Below are 22,119 nucleotides of genomic sequence, written 5' to 3' on the forward strand. Positions count from 1 at the left end.
CTGAAGGTGAGGTAGCCAGTTAGGCTGTTGCAGTTACTCAGAGGAGGGATGATGTTGGCTTGAATTACGGGAATGACGGGTGGCATAATGAGTGGATGCAGCTGACAGCTGTTTTGGAGATCTACAAGCTGAGGAAGGAGCCACTAAGGGTGATGGCCACCTTGTTCTCTTGAGAATTCAGGGTAAAGGGTACCATTTGCTAAGATAGGTCACCTAGTAGAAGGAAGACATTTGTGGGAAGAGATGATGAGCTTGGTTTTGGACACATGTTGAGTTTTAGGTGTCTGTGGAGACATCTATTCGGCATTTAGAGTTAGGGTCTGTAGCTCAAGAAGAGACAGCAGGGAGCATGAGAATGAATGGGAAAACTCAGGGAGAGTGGGAGGCAGCAGAATAATAAGAGAGCTTAGGACCAGCCCCAAGGAACCCTCAAATGAAGGGACAGGCCGAGGAAGAGGCAGTTCCTAAGGAGAAGGCCAGCTAAAGATGCCTGGCCAGAGAGGCAGGTGGAAACCTAGGGGGAGGTGCTGCTTGGAAGCCAGAGGAAGAGTGTTTTTCAATAATAGCATTAAAAGCTGCTGAGGGATTGAACGAGGTGAGGACTGAGTACCTGGTGGGTTTTGTGACAAGGTCCTCGTTGACCTGGAAGAGCTGCTTCATTGGAACAGGTGGGGCTGAAGTTGGGTTGTTGTGGTTTGAGGAATGATGCACAGCCAGGGAGGGGACATGAAATGTCGACAGCTCTTCCCAGAGGTTTACCCATGAAGTGGGGAAAAAAGTGTATTGGTTGGATGAGCTGTCAAAAGTTGTTTGTTGAGCCTGCCTAGATGGTTGTAAGTAGGGCTGTAGTGAGGGAGAGAGGTGAGAAGATGGGGAGGGCAATGGAGTGAGTCTCTGAGGAGGTAGGAAGAGAGGGCATAGCAAGCACATGGCTGGCTCCGAGTGTGACTGTCCTGGGGACAGTTGTCCTTTGCCACCAGTGGTGTGTCCTCTACCAAGTCCCCTGTGGTCCTTTGTAAATAGCTTTATCTGGAGGCAAAATGGCTCACAGCCAGAGTTAGGTTTTAAGAAGCTGAATCTGCCACATTCATGTATTTTCTTGTCCTTTCTCTGAGTGCAGTTAACCTGTTAGAGATGCCAGAAGTGAAGCTGTCCATCTGGGTAGCTTTGGATCCCATTATTGCTATGAGGCTTTTGAAGGACAGGGTATGGCCATGTTGGGGATGATTGTAAATTCATTCAGAGTGGGGTCCTCCTTCTGCTTGGTGTTTTGTTCTGACAATTGAACTTGCCAAATGGAGTTAGTATTAGGGCTAAAGTATTTCTTTGTTATTCCTAACAATACACACACACAGATGCATACTCTCACACATATATATGTATTTTTTTTTTCAGTAGGAACTCAGATGAAAGGCTACTTGGCTTTTTCATTGAGATGGCCACCTAAGTCCCTGACACTTATTAAGAATGCTTATTAAGGATAGACCCATCTCTGGTAATTTCTCTCCTAGGATCCTGTCTGTGTGAGTGGGGTGTTGCCCTCCCTGGCAACTGGCCACAGGGCTTGATCTAGAAGATGGAGGCCATAGTATTCAGCAGAAAGGTTAGGCTTAGACTAATGACTTTCCTCCAGGAGAAAGTTGATAATTTGTATATAAAGCAATGCAAAAAGTTGTGTAAGTTATGGAGTTAGTCAGTGAAACTTGTGAATTTGAATGCAGTGTCAGTGGGAAAGGCAGAGTTGTTGGAGGTATAACCCACCAGTACCTTGAACTCCGCCTTTTAATGAAATTTCCTTCCTCCTGAGGTGAGGAGTTCAAGACCAGCCTGGCCAATGTGGCGAACCCTCATCTCTGCTAAAAATATAAAAATTATCCAGGCGTGGTGGCGGACACGTGTAATCCTAGCTACTTGGGAGGCTGAGGCAGGAACATCCCCTCCTGCCCACTGCTCCCTCTGGTCCTCCCTCACTGCCTTCTCTTGCTTCTGCTCTGTTCTGATCTTCGGGTCAGTGCTGTGTGTATGGAAGCTTCTGGGCAGTTGGTGGAGAAGCTTTCTGAGCATGAGTTTCTCCAAAAATGCTAATGGCTCTTACTGAGCCCCTAGTGCACAGGACACTATATGTGTCCCTCATCCTAAGTGCTTCTGCCTTTCCCTAGAGGGTCTATGTAAACCAAAAGGGGTGGGCCCTCAGAGGAGCTTTCCCTCTTCCTTTAAAACATCACTCTTGTTTCCTGTTTATTCTAGCACTACAGCCCCCTTGGGAAGTGGCTGAGGAACTGTGGGAGGATGGGCGGTGGTTGAGAGAGAACCTGAGAGGGTCTGCCCCACTTGGCCTCTGTTCCTGGCCCTCGGGATCGAAAGGGAAGGAAGGAGGAGGGGTGCCTGGGAGCTGGGTGGGTATGAGTCGGAAGAGGCATAGCAGCCTCTCCCTGCCGTGCTGGTCTCGCCTCCCACCAGGAGCAAGGCAGGAGTGGATGCTGGTCTGGTCCTGCTTCCAGGGCTGCTGCAGGGGCACCAGTCAGGCACACGAGCAGGAAAGTGTGTGCTATCATATCTCAGTGTAGTCTGGACACTTTGGTCCATCATAGGTCAAGTAGAATTAATTAGCTCATCAGTTCAGCAAATCTTGGGGCACCTGCTATGTTCCAGACACCGCTCAGTGCAGTGGTGGACAGGTAACTCCTGGCCCCTGACACACCGCCATGTCTGACATGTATATGGTGTTTTTACCATGTGTCCCAATTTACACTCATGAACATATACATGTGTCCTGATAACGCCTATTACAAAGCATACATGGGAAAGAAAAGAATGAGGTAAGTAGAAACAAGTCCTAAGATTTCCTCCCACACTTTGGCAGATGGTTCAGCTTCAGAGTCTACTAGCATGGACTGTTGCTTTAATGGTTAGCCCTTGTGTTTCAGACACCACTTACACAGTTTTGAGTCGGGGCTGCCGGTGTGAAAGAGCTTGAAGCAAGGTAGGCAAATGCTGTGCCCAGATCATTTATTAGCAGTTGGCCCCAGCAAGGCCTGATGCTCTCCTTGGGAAGGGTGTCCAGCTTGTCTGGGGTGGGTGTTTTAGGCTCTCGTGCTTCTGTCCTGTGTGCTGTGGTTAGGCTATTGTGGGGAGTGCGGCAGGCACCTGCTGCTATTCAGTACTTTATAGTTTTCATAGTCTTTCATTGAGGTCACATTGGTCATCCCAACAACCTTCTGAGATAGGGAGTCCTTTCCCCACTGAAGACCAGAGGATGGAGGCCTGTGCTGCATATCATGAGTGTCAGAGCCGGCCCTGGGCCTTGCTTTCCTGGACTGGCTGCTGCCTCATTCTGCAGAAAGTTTTCCTTGACATCTTCCCGCCTCGCTGTGCCCCAGAGGAGCAAACTGATGAACATGTTCAGAATGTACCACCTTTCTTGTGGGAAGGAGCATGGGTTCCAGGTCCCTGCCTCCTTCTGGACCCTCTGTGGAAGCTGCTGCTGGCACTCAGCTTCCTTTTCCCAGGTGTGAGCAGTTGTTTCCCCAAGCAGAATGCCTTTGTCCACGGGGTGGGGAGGAGCCAGAAGACTGCAGACCTCCACGTTCTCTCGTTTCTGTTCCCTTTGGCATCCACAGGACATCAGGAGCTGGGTGGCTGGCTGACCCGTCCCCCTCTCCTCCTCTGTGTCTTCCCCAGGCTGTGCCGTTTCCCCCCTCACAGGGATTTGCCCTTGGCACATGTTCGGCTCTATCTCAGCTTTTGGGAGAGCGTGGTCTGTGTTGGTCTCCTGCTCAGAGGATGCTTCCTTAGCAGGCCCAGGTGAGGCCCAGGGAACCTGGAGTTACTCACTTAAAGGCAGGGGAAACCTAGAAAGTGAATCTCTTTCAGCCTTGTTTGTTCAGGTGATTACTTCATTTCTTAGTTGTTCAGATCGGTCCCTCTGAGGTCTTGGTAACAATAGTTGCGGTATCTTTGTAACAGTTCTCTATCTCCTTTTACTACTCCCTGCTTCCGGATACCCCTCTTCACTTCACCCCTTCCTACAAGGAAGGAGAGGAGTCAGGTCTGACAGTGTTGCAGGATGCAGTGCTGGGCTAACGGGAAATCCAGAGAAGCTCTTAGCACGGAGCTGCAGCTGCCTGCTCCTCCCTCACAGAACGCTGCCTGGGTTCTGTTCCTGTCCTTCCCTGCCTGGGGAACTAGCAGCCTTTGTGAGTCTCCTTGACAACAGGATGGATAAGTTAAAAATAACCTTGTGCGGAGCTTTCTGTGTGTGAGTGCCCTCTCGCCTGCTGTGCTGGAGCACAGTCCCTGCAGCTTCTAGAGGCTCTTGGAATGCATCTGTGGGAGTCTCGGTGGGGTCCAGGTGCTAGCATTTTGAAGCCCCGAGATTTTAGAGGTCAGAGCCAGATAATCAGGCAGCATCATTACCTTGTAACTCATAATGATTACCGTAATATTACTGGCAACTGGTGGTTGCCGATGGTGTGTGGGTGTCAATGTTGAAATAAAGACTGAACAGCTGTTCTGAATGCTTCGTCTTCATTTAGTCTCCCTGGAGAGGGGCGACTCTGGAGACCTTACTGTGTTTCAGAACCTCTGGAGTGGTGTACTGGGACACAGCTCCGGGTGAGAGTTCGGTTATACCTCTTCAAGGAATCCCCACTGGAAGGAGGGTCCTTACCTTACTGGGCCCCTTTTATGAGGTGAAGATGCCGAAGTATAGAGGCACTTGGATGACTTATCCAGAGCCACCTGGCTCGGCTGTGGCAGAGTAGGGAGCAGTCACTGTTGTCAGAAGCTGTGGCTCTTCCTCTTGGATCCTAATGATGAGGCATCTTTATCAGGCCTTTACCAAAGCCAGCTGTCTCTTTTTTATCAGCAGTCTGCACTAGGCGAGGCCCTCTGTTTTGCTAATCTGTTTTGTGTTTCTGTTTTGCTAATCTGCACTAGTTAAGGCCCTCTGTCTTGTCACAGTTGTAAATTAATTTAGAAAGAGCTGTCTCCCTGAGGGCAGGAGCTGGGTATTTCTTTACACACCTGGACCTAATTCCTCTCTTCTCCTTCCATCCATTAGTAAGCGTCTTGCTGTGTGCCATGCATGGGGATAATGAGAACAAGAAGTTATGTTCTTGTCTTTAAGGAGTTTATTGTCAGCCAAGGAGACATTTATGAAAGTCCCCATTGTGGCCAGCGCTGAGAGGGAGAAGGTCCGAGTGTTAAGAAAGCAAATAACTGGAGTGTCTAACCTTGCCTGAGGTGAAGGTGGGGGTTAGAGCAGTCTGAGAGAACATATTGGTAACACAAAGTACTCAAATCTGGAGCACATAAACCACTATAAATCAATAAAAAAAGGAAGGCAGAAAACTCCGAGAAAAACTCGCCAATAATTTGAAAAACACTTGACAAAAGAAGATATCCAAATGGCCAATGAACATGTGAAACAGTGCTCAATTCCATGTATTTATCAATCATCAGGGAGGTCAGAGGACCTGGGTTAATATGAGACGTTGGGCCACATGTTGAACTTCCCAGATCCTGTTTCTTATTTGTAAATGGGGCTTCTGTCCTTTCCCTTCCTCCCAGTACTGCTCTGAAGCTTGCAGGCATGGGAAAGGCTCTTCAGACCGTGCATGCTATACAGATACTAAGTAGTGTTGTTACTCTAAGTGATTTAATTTCTCCTCCACCTCTTCTCATAGCAGTTATTCTAAATTCCCTTATGAAAGAAAAGACTTGAGTAGTAGGATGATTCCTAGGATTCAGAATATCCCGTCCCTTGATACTTTGGGTAAAGAGCTTACTGCCGGCATGGCTCTGGTTCCCTCACCCAGGCTGGGAGCAGGGTGAGTTCCTTCGGGTCTTTTGACACCCAGGGCCTGGTGGCAGGGAAAGGACTGAGGTGCACCAGTCCTGGCTCAAGCATTGGCTGGAGTAGGCTTTCTGGTTCGTTGTCCACACTGACTGTGATTGACCTCACAGAGTGCTCTAGTGAAGTCCAGAAATAACACTGTGGACTTGGGGCATGTTGACATTAATGGGTCTACCGGGGCAATAGCTCACACTACCTGGCTTCCCCTGAGAGAGCCTGGTCAGTGCCATTTACTGCCCTAGCAGGCTCAGGGATAACCTCCTGGTAAAACCGGTCCCTGCCTCCCTTTTGCATTCTTTGGATACAAAGGAGCCATGTTCTCTCTTCTGGATCTGTCCTCTGCAGTTGAGCAGATGGTACATGGTGCAGATGCACACCTCTCTTCCAGCAGAGTGCGGCTGGCCACCTCGGCACATGTCACAATAGCGTCAGGATTGCTGCTAGTCCTGTCGGTCCCATCACCTGACTGTGCCAGGTTCTTAGGCCCTGTTTGGAGTCTTTCCCCATAGATCTCTCATGACAAGCATAGACTTCTCAATGGTCGACTCAGCACTTTTGACCTTTTTCTCTTCTATATTTCTGCCACATAGGAGTCAGAGTCAGAAGCAAAGGTAGATGGAGAGACTGCATCGGACAGTGAAAGCCGGGCAGAATCTGCACCCCTGCCAGTCTCTGCAGATGATACCCCGGAGGTCCTCAATAGGGCGCTTTCCAACTTGTCTTCAAGGTAACCTGGCAGGTGCTTGTTGGGGGCTTTCCACCATGTCTAAGTGCCCTGGAAGAGCCTGCAGAGAGCCCGTGGTCTTGCAGAACAGGCCCGCTCCCTTGCGTCAGCCTCCCATGCCGCTGCTCCAGGCTCCATTGAGTGTAATCTAGTGCTTAGCGGTGGCAGTGAGCACAGTGACCAGGAGGGGAGGGCAACCAAGGCTGGAAGGATCTGGCCCTGGAAGGGTGCTCCAGACTGAACTAGGAAGTGCAGTCCAAAGAGGAAGAGGGGACAGGAGGGATGGAGGTGGGTGAGGTCAGCAGACACTGCACAGCACAGGAAACCGGCCTTGGGTTTATGATTAATGGAAGGCTGCTTTTCACTGAGGAGTCCATGTTTCCAGTTCAGTTTAGTTTCTCTCTCCCACATCCATTGTGAACAATTCCTTAAATTCTCCAGGAAGAACTGGGAAACATCTTAACCTAGGTGAATCTAGTTAAAACTTTTGGCCCTTGAGAACTTAGTTCTTTTAACACAGCTATGTGAGTAGATCAAAAACAACTTATAAGACCCCAAAGCATTATCTCAGTGTTCCTATGTGTGCCTCCAGCTGTGCCCTTGGGAGTCTGAATTGTGCAGTGGTTAAGGGCGTGGACTTTGCAGCCAGACCCCTGGATTCAGATCCCAGCTTTACTGTTTGCCAGCTATTCAACCTGTGCCTCTGTTTCTTTGTCTATAAAAGCGAAGTGTGTTGAGGATTGAAGGAGTTAATATATGTAAAGTCCTCATAAAATTACCTTATGCATATTTGTGGTAGCTATTATCATTGCATAATGTTACTGTTATTCCCATAATTATTCAGGGCAGTACAGTGTAGGATCCTGCTGCTGGAAAAAAAGTTTTTTTTTCTTCAGATAGTCAGCTGTAGAAACCATCCAAGTGGATACAGAAGCAGAGGGTACTACATTTCCCTTGGCTTTTTGTTTGTTTGTTTTTTGCCTGATACCTTCTTTAAGATATAAGCTAGGTGTATTTTTCTGCCAAGTTTGGTTGTGGCTGAGGCATTGGTACTGTGGCCCTGCTCCTGCCAGCATGTGACTGGTGCTTCCGTCAAGGTGAATCTGGAAAGGACTGAGCTCACGGCCCTCAAATCTCAGAAAGATTCATGTCCCTTGAGTTTGTGCATTGGTGTTTTTAACTGGTGTTTTCTCCTTCCCCTACTCTGACATAGATGGAAGAACTGGTGGGTGAGAGGCATCCTGACTTTGGCCATGATTGCATTTTTCTTCATCATCATTTACCTGGGACCAATGGTTTTAATGATAATCGTAAGTGCCATTTCATACTATTTTAGTTTCCCTTTCAGTTTTTGCTGCAGGCCTGGTTGTCTTAAGTGCCAGGTATTGGGTTGGTTGGGGGAACTGACAGGGGTCCAGGCTGCTCAGAAAACATCTGCCATAGAACATCTGTGACTTTCCACTTTTCAGTAGCCACCTGGAGGGCCATTGATGTAGGCTAGTTGTATGTGGTGGAAGATGTATCTTCATTTAAAAAACTGACTTTATCGCCTGTAATCCCAGCACTTTGGTAGGCTGAGGCGGGCGGATCACAGGGTCAGGAGTTCGAGACCAGCCTGACCAACAGGGCGAAACCCTGTCTCCACTAAAAATACAAAAATTAGCCATGTGTGGTGGCAGCCACCTGTAATCCAAGCTACTCAGGAGGCTGAGGCAGGAGAATCGCTTGAACCGAGGAGGCAGAGGTTGTAGTGAGCTAAGATCACACCACTGCCCTCCAGCCTGGGCAACAGAGTGAGACTCTGTCTCAAAACAAACAACCGACTTTATTATTCCAACTCTGTAAAATTTTACCCTAGCCATGTCTCTATGTGACTCCTGGTTTTGTTTCTTGTTTTCATGGGGCCTCCCTCCTGAGTGTAGAGCTTTTATTAAGAAATCCCAGTCCACAGAGCTGCTCTCTCTGTCTTCCCACTGTCCTGGACAGGGTCAGGTGACCATCAGCTGCATGTGAGCAAAGCAGATGAGACTTTTAAAGTACTCAAAGTCAAAAGGAGAATGGATTGGTTGAATCCTCGGAGGTTCTAGAATAAAAAGTTAAAAAGGAGGTTCTAGAATAGAAAGTTAATTGAGGGCCGGGCATGGTGGCTCACACCTGTAATCCCAGCACTTTGAGAGGCCAAGTAGGGAAGATTGCCCAGGAGTTCAAGACCAGCCTGGGAAAGAAGGTGAGACCTTGTCTCTACTTTAAAAAAAAGTCTTTTTGGCTGGGTGCAGTGGCCCACGCCTGTAATCCTAGCACTTTAGGACGCTGAGGCAGGTGGATTGCTTGAGCCCAGGAGTTTAAGACCAGCCTGGGCAATATGGTGAAACCCTGTCTTAAAAAATAAAAAAGTTAATTGAAACATCAGGGTGTGTATTTTATTGTGAGTGGAAAATTGGATCTACTCCCTGTTACACAGAGGGCTGCATTGCTCTGTGGGATGGTGTGAGAGAGGAAGGAAGAGGAGGCAAGCAGAACCATTAGAAGCCTAATATTTTTCTTAAGTACAATGGATTTGGCCGGGCGCGGTGGCTCAAGCCTGTAATCCCAGCACTTTGGGAGGCCGAGACGGGCGGATCACGAGGTCAGGAGATCGAGACCATCCTGGCTAACAGGGTGAAACCCCGTCTCTACTAAAAATACAAGAAAATTAGCCGGGCGAGGTGGTGGGCGCCTGTAGTCCCAGCTACTCGGGAGGCTGAGGCAGGAGAATGGCGTGAACCCGGGGGGGCGGAGCTTGCAGTGAGCCGAGATCGCGCCACTGCACTCCAGCCTGGGGCACAGAGCAAGACTCCGTCTCAAAAAAAAAAAAAAAAAAAAAAAAGTACAATGGATTTTCTGGAAGGCTCATGACCTATTGGTTTCCATTTCCAAAAATCATAAGAATTGGGGTGTCAGTGAATGTTTTGTGTCCCGCAGGTGATGTGTGTTCAGATTAAGTGTTTCCACGAGATAATCACTATTGGCTACAACGTCTACCACTCCTATGATCTGCCCTGGTTCAGGACCCTCAGCTGGTAAGCTCTCCGCCTAACAGAGGCCCTTAGAATTTGGATGATGTGCTTTTTGGCAGGTATTTACAGTGATGGTGGGTATTTCTATTACTTGCTATAGAAATAAATGCTGGGGAGGCAGATATCATGTTAGGTCATGCAAAGTTTTATGAAGAAAATGGCATTTGAGCAACGAGTAAAGAAATGGGTAAGAGAATGTTAGCAGAAAAAAGGAGGTGATTGCTGCAGACTTGCACAGTGCCTTTGAGACCTGAGTATTTCATAGGCCAGACTGTGTGGTTGGCCTTGGATTAGTCTTTAATAGTTACTTGAAGTCTGGACTCTTCCTGAGAAGAAACCAGATGGGCTGCATTCTGTGACTGTGTTTGCCTCGGTATTTGGATTCCTTAAACTCTGCATGATGATCCCGTTTTTCTAGATCAGTATATTTTTCATGCTGTCATATCTCAGCATCCCACTAGAGTTGTCTGGAAGTTGTTAGGTTCTGCTGCCGGCTTTGCTTGTTATCCCTGGAACTTGGTTTTCTTATATCTAAGACAGATGGTTGAGACTTTGTGGTTTCCAGACTGGTGTTTGAGCCCTACCTCATCAGAGGTGTTTTGAGTGCCAGAGTGGACAGGAGTGAGACTGAATGCATGGAATCTGGGCTCTGCTGGGAAAGTTGGCTTTCTCTGTTTCTTAGGACTCAGCTTTCTTAAAGCAAAAACGAAAGAAAAACCTGTAGTACATGTCTGAGACCCCTTTCTGATCTGAAACTCTCTGCTTTATTGGCTGTAGTATTCTCAGGTGGTGACTTTTGAGCAGAGCACTGCACAATGCTGAGAAGACCTGGGGCAAATGTGGACCTTCTCACCCCACTGTGTGGGGGATACAGGGGTTGAGGCCATGACTTAGCCGGCTGGAGAGTAGTGGTTTTTGCCCCAGCAACCTGGTCACCGTCAAGGAAGCCGATGTGCTCAGATGTAGGCTGGGCATCCACTTCCTGAGGTGTTTCCTGTCACCCAACAGCATGGGCTGCCTCCCGGCCTCCAGATGGAACTGTGATTGCCTCGTGGCTTAAGATGCAGGTCCCTGTTGCGGCTGTTCTTTAGCTGGAAAGCAGTGTTTTGCGTTTTGTTAACATACTCAGAAGGCCTGACTCCTGGCTGTGGTCACTTTACAAAGAAAGCTTTTTCCATGTAACAGAAAAGAAACGAAATATGAAGTTTTTGTACTTCATAATTTTAAAAAAAGAATGGGAAAGAAAAGCTCTCCACTTTCTTCTCTGTCTCAGGATCCTTGCTGGGGGTTTGCAGTGGTGGCTGCACGGTCCCATACTCGGCAGTACTGTGGAGGCTGCAAGGGATGGCTTCTCTTCTCACGAACGCCAGTTGAGGAGAGAGGATACGCAAGTGAAGAGTTAACGCTAGCGGAAGGTCTGTGTCAGAGCCAGGCTTCAGAGACGGAGATGCATCATGAATTGCTTAGTCAGATAATCACATATTACCTGCTATAGAAATAAATGCAGGGGAGGCAGATGTCATGTTAGGTCATGCAAAGTTTTATGAATAAAATGGCATTTGAGCAAGGAGTGAAAAAATGGAGATGCAAAGAGAATGTCAGGAGCAGGAAGAAGGCAGGAGAACAGCAGACAGGCGGCATAGCTGGAAGAAACCATTGTGATAGCAGTGAAGGAGTTCCTGTTGGGAAGAGTGGAAACGAGACTGGGGAAGCAGGATGAGGCGTGTTTTTGAAGGTCGTATGGTTCAAGGATCCCTCAGTTAGGTATGGGAATGCTACAAAAGGGGCAAAAATGGAGTCTCAAGTTTGGGAGAAATGGAGAGTGAATGAAAGCTGCTGTCTGTTTCTAGATAAATTTCTCACCTGTGGTGTCACCAGAGAGCAGGAAACTGTGGTCTGCCTGTCCCTCTGTGAGCTGTGCTGGGGGGCTCAAGGGTGGAGGGTATTCTGCTGCCCTCTGTCCCCTCCTCTGGGATGTCTGACTGCCTTGCTGTAAAGGCAAGGGTGCTCCCCGCGGCAATGACCTGTCTTCATTTACAGGTACTTTCTCCTGTGTGTAAACTATTTCTTCTATGGTGAGACAGTGACGGATTACTTCTTCACCCTGGTCCAGAGAGAAGAGCCTTTGCGAATTCTCAGTAAATACCACCGGTTCATTTCCTTTACTCTCTATCTAATAGGTATGCATTAAGCAGTTCACCACTTCTTGTGTCTGTATTGTTTTTGTATGTCTGTCAAGTAGGAATTGGGGAATTTCTTGGTTAGTGTACAGTTTTGTGACATTAACTCTGACCATGCAGGGGAGCAGAGCTGATGCTTTATGTCAGGCTGTAGCAGGTCTTTCCTTTTTTTTTTTTGAGACAGGGTCTCACTCTGTCACCCAGGCTGGAGTGCAGTGGCATGATCTCAGCTCACTGCAACCTCTACCTCCCGAGTTCAAGTGATCCTCCCACCTCAGGTCCCAAAGTAGCTGGGACTACAGGTGCACGCTACCATGCCCAGCTAATTTTTATATTTTCAGTAGAGACAGGCTATTGCCATGCTGGCCAGGCTGGTCTCGAACTCCTGAGCTTAACTTATTGGCCCGCCTCAGCCTCCCAAAGTGCTGGGATTACAGGTGTGAGCCACACGCCTGCCCTTGTAGGAGCTCTTTTAAGAGAAACGGAGTGTGGGGGCGGGACTGTAGCCTGTGCCACCTGCCCCTGTGTTTCAGCCACCATTGAGGAACAGCACAGCATGGTCCTGTCTTGACTCTCCTGTTGGCAAAGATTCTGCAGTAGGACTGAAACAAAAATCATCTAGGAACTTACCATCTTTAGGGGAATCGTTTTAGGAGACCGCCTTGGGTGACATTGTAGCATGGTGGAAATTTTACTGGATTTAGGCTTAAAAAGACTGCAACCTCAGAGGGAGCTAGGAACCTAATGTTTCTGAGTCTCAGCTGTTTTGTAATCTAGAGCTAAAACTGCAGGGTTACTCTGGATTAAATCAAATACTTTAAAACTTCACAAACATTAAAGCGTTATATTAATATAAACTCAGCTGAGGCCACGTACTAATTCTAATAATGCTGATAATTTTTCATAGCTGCCTTCAAAGCTAGTTTGAAGTATAGAAAAATTTCTTCTGTCCGCAACGTCAGTCTGACCTATTTTTGATCAGCTTGATAGCAATACTTCTGTGAATGACACCTGACTATTAAAATATAAAATCTGCGAAGGGGTCTGCTGCCATTGAGGATATTCAGAGAGTATGCTGCAGACGCCGAAAGCAGCCTTCCACAGTGGGAGGTCAGGGGTCTGGAACAGCGACATACTTATTTCTGGGCAGGACTGCTTTTGAGGGGCTCTGCATATTTATGGGTAAAGGTTCCTTTCCTTCCTGGAGAAGGGGTCTGCAGACATGTTTTGCTACCATCTAGGTCACTGTGAGAGAGATAAAAAGGTGGTCTTGACCCTATACCATGTGGATCCCTCTTCTCCCAGCCCTGTGAATACTAGGACGGGTGTTGGCAAACCTTTTTTTTTTTTTTTTTTTTTTTTTTAAGAGGAAGCAAGTTTATTAAGAAAGTAAAGGAATAAAAGAATGGCTACCCCATAGGCAGAGCAGCCCCAAGGGCTGCTGGTTGCCCATTTTTATGGTTATTTTTTGATTATATGCTAAACAAAGGGTAGATTATTCATGTCTCCCTTTTTTAGATCATATAGGGTAACTTCCTGACATTGCCATGGCATTTGTAAACTGCCATGGCACTGATTGGAGTGTAGCAATGAGGACGATCAGAGGTCATTCTCTTTGCCATATTGATTTTGGAGGGTTTTGGCTGGCTTCTTTACTGCAAACTGTTTTCTCAGCAAGGTCTTTATGACCTGTATCTTGTGCGACCTCCTGTCTCATCCTGTGACTTAGAATGCCTAACGGTCTGGGAATGCAGACCCCGTAGGTCTCAGCCTGATTTTACCCAGCTCCTATTCAAGATGGAGTTACTCTAGTTCAAATGCCTCTGACATTTCCCCCATCACTTTTATAAGAGAACCCTTAATCCTAAGGGTTGCAGAGGGATGAAGATCCATCCTCTGTAACTTCTTCAGGCTGATTAGGGGCAATGATATTCCTGCCTACCTATCGAGGTCTCTCGTATTCAGGATAGAGAGGAGCTCAGTCAGAAAGTGTCAGTATGGTGAGGGCCATTCACAACTGGGACACAAAGTGATATCTGCAAGATTTTGTAAGCGTTTAAGAGAACATTGAGTAAGCTTATCCTGCATTCCTACACAAATAGTACAACAGCAATATATTCCATATCAGTAAAGCAAAATAAGCAAAACTATCCCAAGTAAACTAAAGAAGACTTTCCATGAACTGGGTAATTGTTGGAACCAAGCTGATACAGCGTTGGTAGCTGATTGCAATATGTTCCCAGAATTAGAATACTGATTCAGATTTTTATATCACCAGTCCCTCTTGTTTCTTCTGAGCTGCAGCCAGAGATCACTGGTTGGTTCACAGGAACAAGCAGTTTAAATTGCAGGAAAAAAAAAAAGTCAGCCAATCAGTGCTGCAGTCTATTTCCTTTGGGTTGGGGGAGGTCTCCTCAGTATTGTCCCTTTGGGGTTCACCAGACAGATGTTACCAGAGAGGGGTCCAGACCCAGACCCCGAGAGAGTGTTCTTGGATCTCATACAAGAAAGAGTTTGGGGCGAGTCTATGGAGTAAAGTGAAAGCAAGTCTATTAAGAAAGTAAAGGAATAAAAGAATTGCTACTCTGTAGGCACAGCAGCCTGCAAACTTTTTATTAAAGTTCCAAACAGTTAATATTTTAGGCTTTGGGGATCATAGGGTCTTTCTGGCAATTACAGCCATGCGTCGCTTAATGAGGCTACGTTCTGGGAAATGCATTGTTGTGATTTTGTCATTGTGCAAACATCGTAGAGTGAACTTACACAGACCTAGATGATATAGCCTCCTATACACCTAGGCTATAATGTGTAGTCTATTTCTCTTAGAGTAGAAACCTGTACAGCATGTTACTTTACCAAATAAATACTGTAGTCAATTATATCACAATGGTAAGTATTTGTGTATCTAAACATATAAAAGGTACTATATGGTAATTAGTAAATCTTATGGTATTACAATCTAATGGGTATTATAATCTTAGGGAATCATTGTTGTATATGTGGTCTGTTGTTGACCAGAACCTTGTTGTTCAGAGCATGACTGTACTCAGTTCTGTTGAGTTGTAGCTTGAAAGCAGCCATAGACAATATGTAAACAAATGGACATAACTGTGTTTGAATAAAACTTTATTAATAAAAACAAGCAGCTGGCCTGACCCCTGTTTGCTGGTCCCTGTTCTAGGAATAAACATTCCTATCTGATGAACCATGTTCTAAGTTTAGTGTGGTCTGCATGACTATAAAATATTGCCTTCCTTTTACTGTTTTGGAGGAGTTATTTTTTCCTTGTGACTGTTTATCTGGATACTGTTTTCCTCCCCTGGGCTTTGACATTGTGCACTGGTTAGCTGCTGGGAATAAATCAGCCAAAGAACTACTTAACATAGCTAAAGAAGGGCAAAGATAAATGCAGAACATAATTCATTTTTCTTTTCTCCTCCCACCTCAAACTAGGATTCTGCATGTTTGTACTGAGTCTGGTCAAGAAGCATTATCGACTGCAGTTCTACATGGTAAAGGAAATGCGTGTGTGTGTGTCAGAATTCTTGATTTAAATAAAGTTTTCCAGGAACTCAACAAGCCTTTCATGCTTTCTGTGACAAATCAAAACTCAGGAACATGGTCTGGTCTGTAAGGATCTAGAGCGTGAAGGAAGAATGCCCATTTAGGTTTAACGACTCTACATTGACTTAGACCCAGTCACTGTTATTTAACTTACACTTTAAGCAGCCTTTCCACTAGGACTCTGAAGTGGGTTCCAGAGAAAGCACAAGCTAAAGCTTCAGACATTGCCCGCAGATGTCCTGTCTGGTACATCACTTGCTACCGCTTATTCCCTGACTCACTAGAGAACAGCTCCTCTGTGAGTGCTCCAGGTGTTCAATAACTACTAAGAAAATGAAAAATACCCAGGCTTTCAGAGCTTGGGAGAGCTCACTCACTAGTGGGCTGTGGGGGACAAAGTGTTACTCTCAGAAGCCTGATCTTACCTGTTCACTTTCAATAAGTCAGATACAAAAGCAGATATTTTTCCTACCTGTTTCTCAGCAATTTTCTATTTGGTACTGATTGTTCTTTGAAGTTACTTTCAAGGTAAACTGGTAAGTAGTGTTTATTTTTCTTTTTTTGCAGTTTGGCTGGACCCATGTGACGCTGCTGATTGTTGTAACACAGTCACATCTTGTTATCCACAACCTATTTGAAGGAATGATCTGGTGAGAGTTGGGAGATGGATTTTCCCTTTTATTTTGTGAATGTTTCTCATGTACAGATACCCTCTAAGCCAGTAGCTGTCACCTTGAGCCACATCAGAATCCTCTGCAGGGCTCCTTACAACACAGATTGCTGAGCCCCACCCCTGAGTTTTTGATTCATTAGATCTGGGGTAGGCTTGAGAATTTGAATTTCTAGTACATTTCTGGGTGGTGCTGATATTGCTGGACAGGACCCATGCTCTGAGAACCACTGTTCTAGACTAACAGGTACGGGAATATTTAAAGACGCAAAGACAATGCAACATGTATGGCAACAGATTTGAAAACCTAGAGGAAATATTCATGATTTCTTGGCAAAATGTGTACTAAAAGTCATGAAGAAGAAAACGTGAATAGATCGGTAACTTTAAATGAGCTTTGAAAATTATGTAAGATTCCATATCTGGAAAAAGAAACAGGACCAAATGGGTTAACAGCTGAGTTTTATCTAACCTTTATACTAAAGCTGATGAGGAGAGAGAAGCAGGAATGATAAACCCATTTCTGCTGCGATTGTAGATAAATCATTCTAAATAAAATATTAGCAAATAGAATCTGGCAGTGTGTCAAGGGAATAATATGCAAATACTGAGTGGATTTTATTCCAAAAATGCAGTGGTTTCATCTGTCAGCATTGATAGAAACCACTGGCCAACCGAAGCAGCTAGGTGATCTTAGTGAAAAGGTAAAAGGCCGGGTGCGGTGGCTCATGCCTGTAATCCAGCACTTTGGGAGGCTGGATATTAAATAATTAAATATTAAATAATTAAAGCATATTATTTAGAATTGGGGAGGTAACCACTAGAAAAATAAAAATTAGAAATGATTAGAAGTGGTTATTTTTGGGAATGGAGATAGGGATGGGGGAAAGAAGGAAAACTTTTTGTTCCTTTTACAATTAAATTTCATGAGGTCAGGAGTTGAAGACCAGCCTGGCCAACATAGTGAAACCCCCGTTTCTACTAAAAATACAAAAAATTATCTGGGCATGGTGGCAGGCGCCTGTAATCCCAGCTATTCGGGAGGCTGAGGCAGGAGAATCACTTAATCTGGGGGTGGAGATTGCAGTGAGCCGAGATTGTGCCACTGCACTCCAGCCTGGGCAACAGAGAGAAACTCTGTCTCAAAAAAACAAAACAAAACAAAATACAGTAATCAAAGAACTTTTTAAAAAGTGTCAGCATGGAAGAGTGAGGAGAGAGAGAGTGCAAGTGTGGAAACCACCTCTTTCATAGTGAGGATGACTGGAACAGCAGGGGATGGGCAGAGAGGAAATCTAGCTGTGCGTGTTGGGGTTTCATGCTCAATACAGTCCGAGGGAAAGGTAGGGCCTACTAGAGCTAGTAATAAACAGCAAAAAAAGTCAGTAATTAGACATTAAAGCATATTATTTAGAATCGGGGAGGTAACCACTAAAAAAATAAAAATGAGAAACGATTAGAAGTGGTTATTTTTGGGAATGGAGATAGGGATGGGGGAAAGAAGGAAAACTTTTTGTTCCTTTTAAAATTAAATTTCTATCATTGTTTATGTATATTTCTTTATCATGAAAAAAGGACAGATGACCTTTTAGTTTGCAATCTCCACTTATTCAGTAGTCATTCAGTAAACACTTGAATGTGTACTTTGTGTCAGGTGCTAGGTATGACTTTTTTGGTATTTTTATGTTTTTAACTTACTCCTTAGTGGGTTATCAGAATTTTATGGGCGATTTTGGTACTGGAATTTAAGAATGGCACTGTTTTGTGACTCTTGAAGAATGGCCTCAGTGACTCTTGAGGCACTGTCACCTTGGTTGAGTTGATCCTTACTTTGGTTCATTTCTAGGTTCATTGTCCCCATATCTTGTGTGATCTGTAATGACATCATGGCCTATATGTTTGGCTTTTTCTTTGGTCGGACCCCACTTATCAAGGTAAATGGATTACCCTAATGTGAAATACCACTGTGAGCAGGAGGGTGGTGCTCTCAATGTGAGTAGATCAGCCTGGCAGACAGAAGAAAGCTTCCTGTGTTGTATTGTGACCATGTCTTCATGTCATCCTGGAGAAAGGCCAAAGGAAAACACTGACAACTGATTAAAAAAAAAAAAAAGATAATAAAGAAAATAGGCTGGGCATGGTGGCTCATGCCTGTAATCCTAGCACTTTGGGATGCTGAGGTAGGAGGATTGCTTGAGGCCAGGTTGTTCAAAACCAGCCTGGGGAACATAGGCCGTGTCTTTACTAAAATATTTAAAAATTAGCTGGGCATGGTGATGGCATGCACCTGTAGTCCCAGCTCCTTGGGAGGTTGAGATGGGAGGATCTCTTGAGCCCAGGAGGTTGAGGCTTCAGGGAGCTGTGATAGTGCCACTACACTCCAGCCTGACTGACAGGGCAAGATCATGTCTTGAAAAAAGAAGAAAGGAAAATATTTTTACAGATTTATATAATCTTCTTTTTGGGACACATTTTTTGGGACTTCGATCTGGATTTGAGTGTAGTCATTTAATTAGTATATAGTTTTCTAATATAAAACTATTCGAATGACTGATTGAAACAGAAAGGGAACCAAAGGGGAGGGTATAAGGTCGGGAACAAGGAAACCATATTTGGGGGAGCTTTGGAAGGTGATATGGTTAAGAGAATGGGGTTTTATGAAAGAAAGGTTCTTAACAAGTACTTATTGTTCCCAAAACTGTAGTTATCAAAACATCCTTTGCTAAGAACTTGCTCTCTGTCCACAGCTGTCCCCGAAGAAGACCTGGGAAGGCTTCATTGGGGGCTTCTTTGCTACTGTGGTGTTTGGCCTTCTGGTAGGTGGTGGCTTCTAGCTGTGTGAGGGATTGGGTGGACAGAGGTCTCACACCACCTTTCAAGGCCTGTCCAGAGCTAGAGAGTGTCTTTGGAGACCAGGACTCTGTCCTGCTGAATGGCAACCTTGCCCTGAAGAGGGCCACTGGCCATGCCAGCCATCCACCAGCTTTCAGGCAGGGTGCTAGCAGTTGGAGAGCACCTTCTGTGCCCTCTCACGCCCAGGCACGGTGACATCAGCAGGTAGCCTTCTTGTCAAGCATTTGATGTTCCAAGGTCAGGGTGAGGGCACCCAAGGGAAGATGAGATACACAGCTTTTCTCCTACATGTGCCTTGCCCAGAGGTGGGTGCTTCTGACCCCTGGGCCAGTCCTCCTTCTTCAGCGCTGTCTGACTGCCCCTCATGCTCCCTGCCCAGCTTTGTTGCTTTCCAGCCTTGTTCCTCCTGAGGTCTGACTCTCACTGTGCCCCTTCCCCCACGGCCTCTGTCCAGTTATCACTGAGTTCAGAGATTCCGAGGAAAGTGGTCCTAGCTCCCCAAATGGGGAGAGTCTTCCTATAGTTTTTTGACCCAGTCCCTTCAGGTTTTCCCAGATTCTTTCGGGGCCTAGGTGTTTGGGTGCCTATGTGTAACCTTGATGGGTCATGAGCCTCTTTTTTTTTAAATTGAGGTAAAATATGTATGGTAAAACATGAACCACTGAGCACATAGCTTGCAGTTAGCAGGGTACTGGGCACCCTGAGGAACATGGCCAAACCAGGTGCCCGTGTCTAGGCTGTATGGCTGGAACTTACCTCCTTGCCAGTCTCTCTGTTATTCCTTCTCAGCTGTCCTATGTGATGTCCGGGTACAGATGCTTCGTCTGCCCTGTGGAGTACAACAACGACACCAACAGCTTCACTGTGGACTGTGAGCCCTCGGACCTGTTTCGCCTGCAGGAGTACAACATTCCTGGGGTGATCCAGTCAGTCATTGGCTGGGTATGTGCCACTCACAGGGGGTCAGCGGCCTCTGTGGGCAGTGGCTACAAAGAGAAATCCCCCTCCACCACCTGCCTTCCAAAAAAAGCTAGCTTCCTCCTTCCCAAAGCTGTAAGCCCCAGGATGAGGGAGAATTGCTCACACCCAGTCAGGGTATGGGCAGAAGATGTTTCCCCCAGTGTCAGATCGTTTAGACCAGTGGTTCTCAAAGTGTGTTCTGTGGATCCCTGGAAGGCTGTGGGATCCTTTTAGTTGCAGGGGTAGTGTGGGGGGTCTGTGAGGTCACAACTCTTTTATAATTAGACTGTGACATTATTTGCCTTTTTCATTGTGTTGACATTTGCTGTGATACGGCGCAAAAGCAACAGTGGTTAAAACTGCTGATGCCTTCACGTGAGTTAAGGCAGTGGGTTCCTAATGCCACACACTCACAGTACAACAGGCCAGTTCTTCTAATGAATGTCTATGAAATAGTAAAGTTACTAATTTTGTTAAATCTTGACCTTTGTATACACACCTTTTTAATACTCTACTGAAATGGAAAGTATGTGTAAAACATTTCTGCTAAGTACTGCAGTACAGTGCTTGCCTAAAGGGAAAGCAGGTGTGCAGTTGTTTGACTTGTGAACTGAATTAGCTGCTTTTTTCTAGAAAAGAAAGTAAATTTTACTTGGAAAGAACCAACAAATTATAATTTTTCAGACTTGGGTATTTGGCAGACATTTTTCTTGAAAAGAAATGAAGTGAGCCTATCACTTTAAAGAAAATGACTGAGGCTAGGCATGGTGGCTCACACCTGAAATCCCAGCACTTTGGAAGGCTGAGGCAGGTGGATCTCTTGAGGTCAGGAGTTCCAGACCAGCCTGGGTAACATGGCGAAACCCCGTCTCTACTAAAAATACAAAAAATTAGCTGGGCGTGGTGGCGTGTGCCTGTAGTCCCAGCTACTCGGGAGGTTGAGTTGCTTGAACCCAGGAGGCGGAGGATGCAGTGAGCCGAGATCGCACCACTGCACTCCAGACTGGGCAACAGAGTGAGACTGTCTCAAAAAAAAAAAAAAAGAAAAAAAGAAAAATGACTGACAGTAATTGTTACCAAGGATAAAATTTGGCTTTCAAATGAACATTAGAATTTTGGAAAACTTAACCTGCCAGTGTGAACTTGACAACTTCCTAATACTTAAAGCCTCTTCTGATGAGGTCTGTGATGATTCTTAACGTGTGTGTGTGTGTGTGTGTGTGTGTGTGTTGATCACATGAGAAAAACATATTTGACACTGTATAATGAAATGTGTCTACATTTGGAAGATTTACATAACTCAGTGAACCATTATTTTCAAAATGGCTGATACACGGTGCTATATAGTCATACATGGGTAAAAGATACATTCAAGTATAAGATAGACCAATGGATTTTAATGTAAGAGAGAACAAAGTACATTGATAGAATTCTGGATTCCATATCACACCTAATATTCAAGAAATGACTGCTTGTCAAGCTCTGGTGTAGTGTCAGAGAATACCCAAAACCATCTGAGACTACGACTAAAATACTCTTTTCAACTATGTATCTGTGTAAGGCTGGATTTTCTTTATATACTTCCACTAAAACAGCATGTTGCAACAGATTGAATGCAGAATGTTTTAATGTTTTCCATTAACTTCGATATTAGAAATTTACAAAAACGGGAAAAATTCACTCCTTTTATTGATTTAAAAACCTACATATATGCAATTAGTTTCATAAAGAGTTATGAGGTTGGATGTCTTGGTCTGTCTGTTGTTATAGCATTATTATATATTTACACATTATATATATTATAGGTATATTATAACAATGTAGTGTTGATAGAACACTTGGGGCTGGGTAATTTATAAAGAAAAGAGGTTTACTTAGCTTGTTTCTGCAGGCTGGGAAGTGCGAGAAGTGTGGCATTGGCTGCTGCCTGGCCTCTGGTGAGGGCTTTTTGTGCTGCATTGTAACATGGCGGAGAAGGTCAAAGGTGGAAGCAGACACATGCAAAGAGGAAAACCAGGGGCTTCATCACTTCATAACAACCCAATTGCCAGTGCTCATCTCGTCTTTTGACAGAGAGAACCCACTACCAGGAGAAAGGCACCAAGCCATTTATGAGGGATTTGCCCCTGAGACCCAAACACCTCCCACTAGGCATCACCTCCCAGTGAGGCTACAATGGGGGTCAAATTTCAACATGAGTTGACAACTCAGACCGTAACACTGGGCACGTACGCACCTTACCTTTTACTTCATTT

General features: G+C 45.5%; 1 protein-coding gene across 1 annotated transcript in view; it reads left to right on the forward strand.

Annotated features, from left to right (window-relative positions):
* The window catches only part of CDS2 (CDP-diacylglycerol synthase 2), a 69,338-nt gene that overhangs the window by 38,387 nt on the left and 8,832 nt on the right, over positions 1 to 22,119 (forward strand). Inside the window, exons 2-10 of the mRNA XM_025399128.1 lie at positions 6,448 to 6,584; positions 7,795 to 7,891; positions 9,543 to 9,640; positions 11,678 to 11,817; positions 15,271 to 15,329; positions 15,949 to 16,031; positions 17,898 to 17,985; positions 18,799 to 18,867; positions 19,694 to 19,846. Of these exons, the coding sequence (XP_025254913.1) occupies positions 6,448 to 6,584; positions 7,795 to 7,891; positions 9,543 to 9,640; positions 11,678 to 11,817; positions 15,271 to 15,329; positions 15,949 to 16,031; positions 17,898 to 17,985; positions 18,799 to 18,867; positions 19,694 to 19,846 (924 nt within the window). The remainder of the gene's footprint in view (positions 1 to 6,447; positions 6,585 to 7,794; positions 7,892 to 9,542; positions 9,641 to 11,677; positions 11,818 to 15,270; positions 15,330 to 15,948; positions 16,032 to 17,897; positions 17,986 to 18,798; positions 18,868 to 19,693; positions 19,847 to 22,119) is intronic.

The sequence above is a fragment of the Theropithecus gelada genome, chromosome 10 (assembly GCF_003255815.1).
Source record: "Theropithecus gelada isolate Dixy chromosome 10, Tgel_1.0, whole genome shotgun sequence".
NCBI lineage: Eukaryota > Metazoa > Chordata > Mammalia > Primates > Cercopithecidae > Theropithecus > Theropithecus gelada.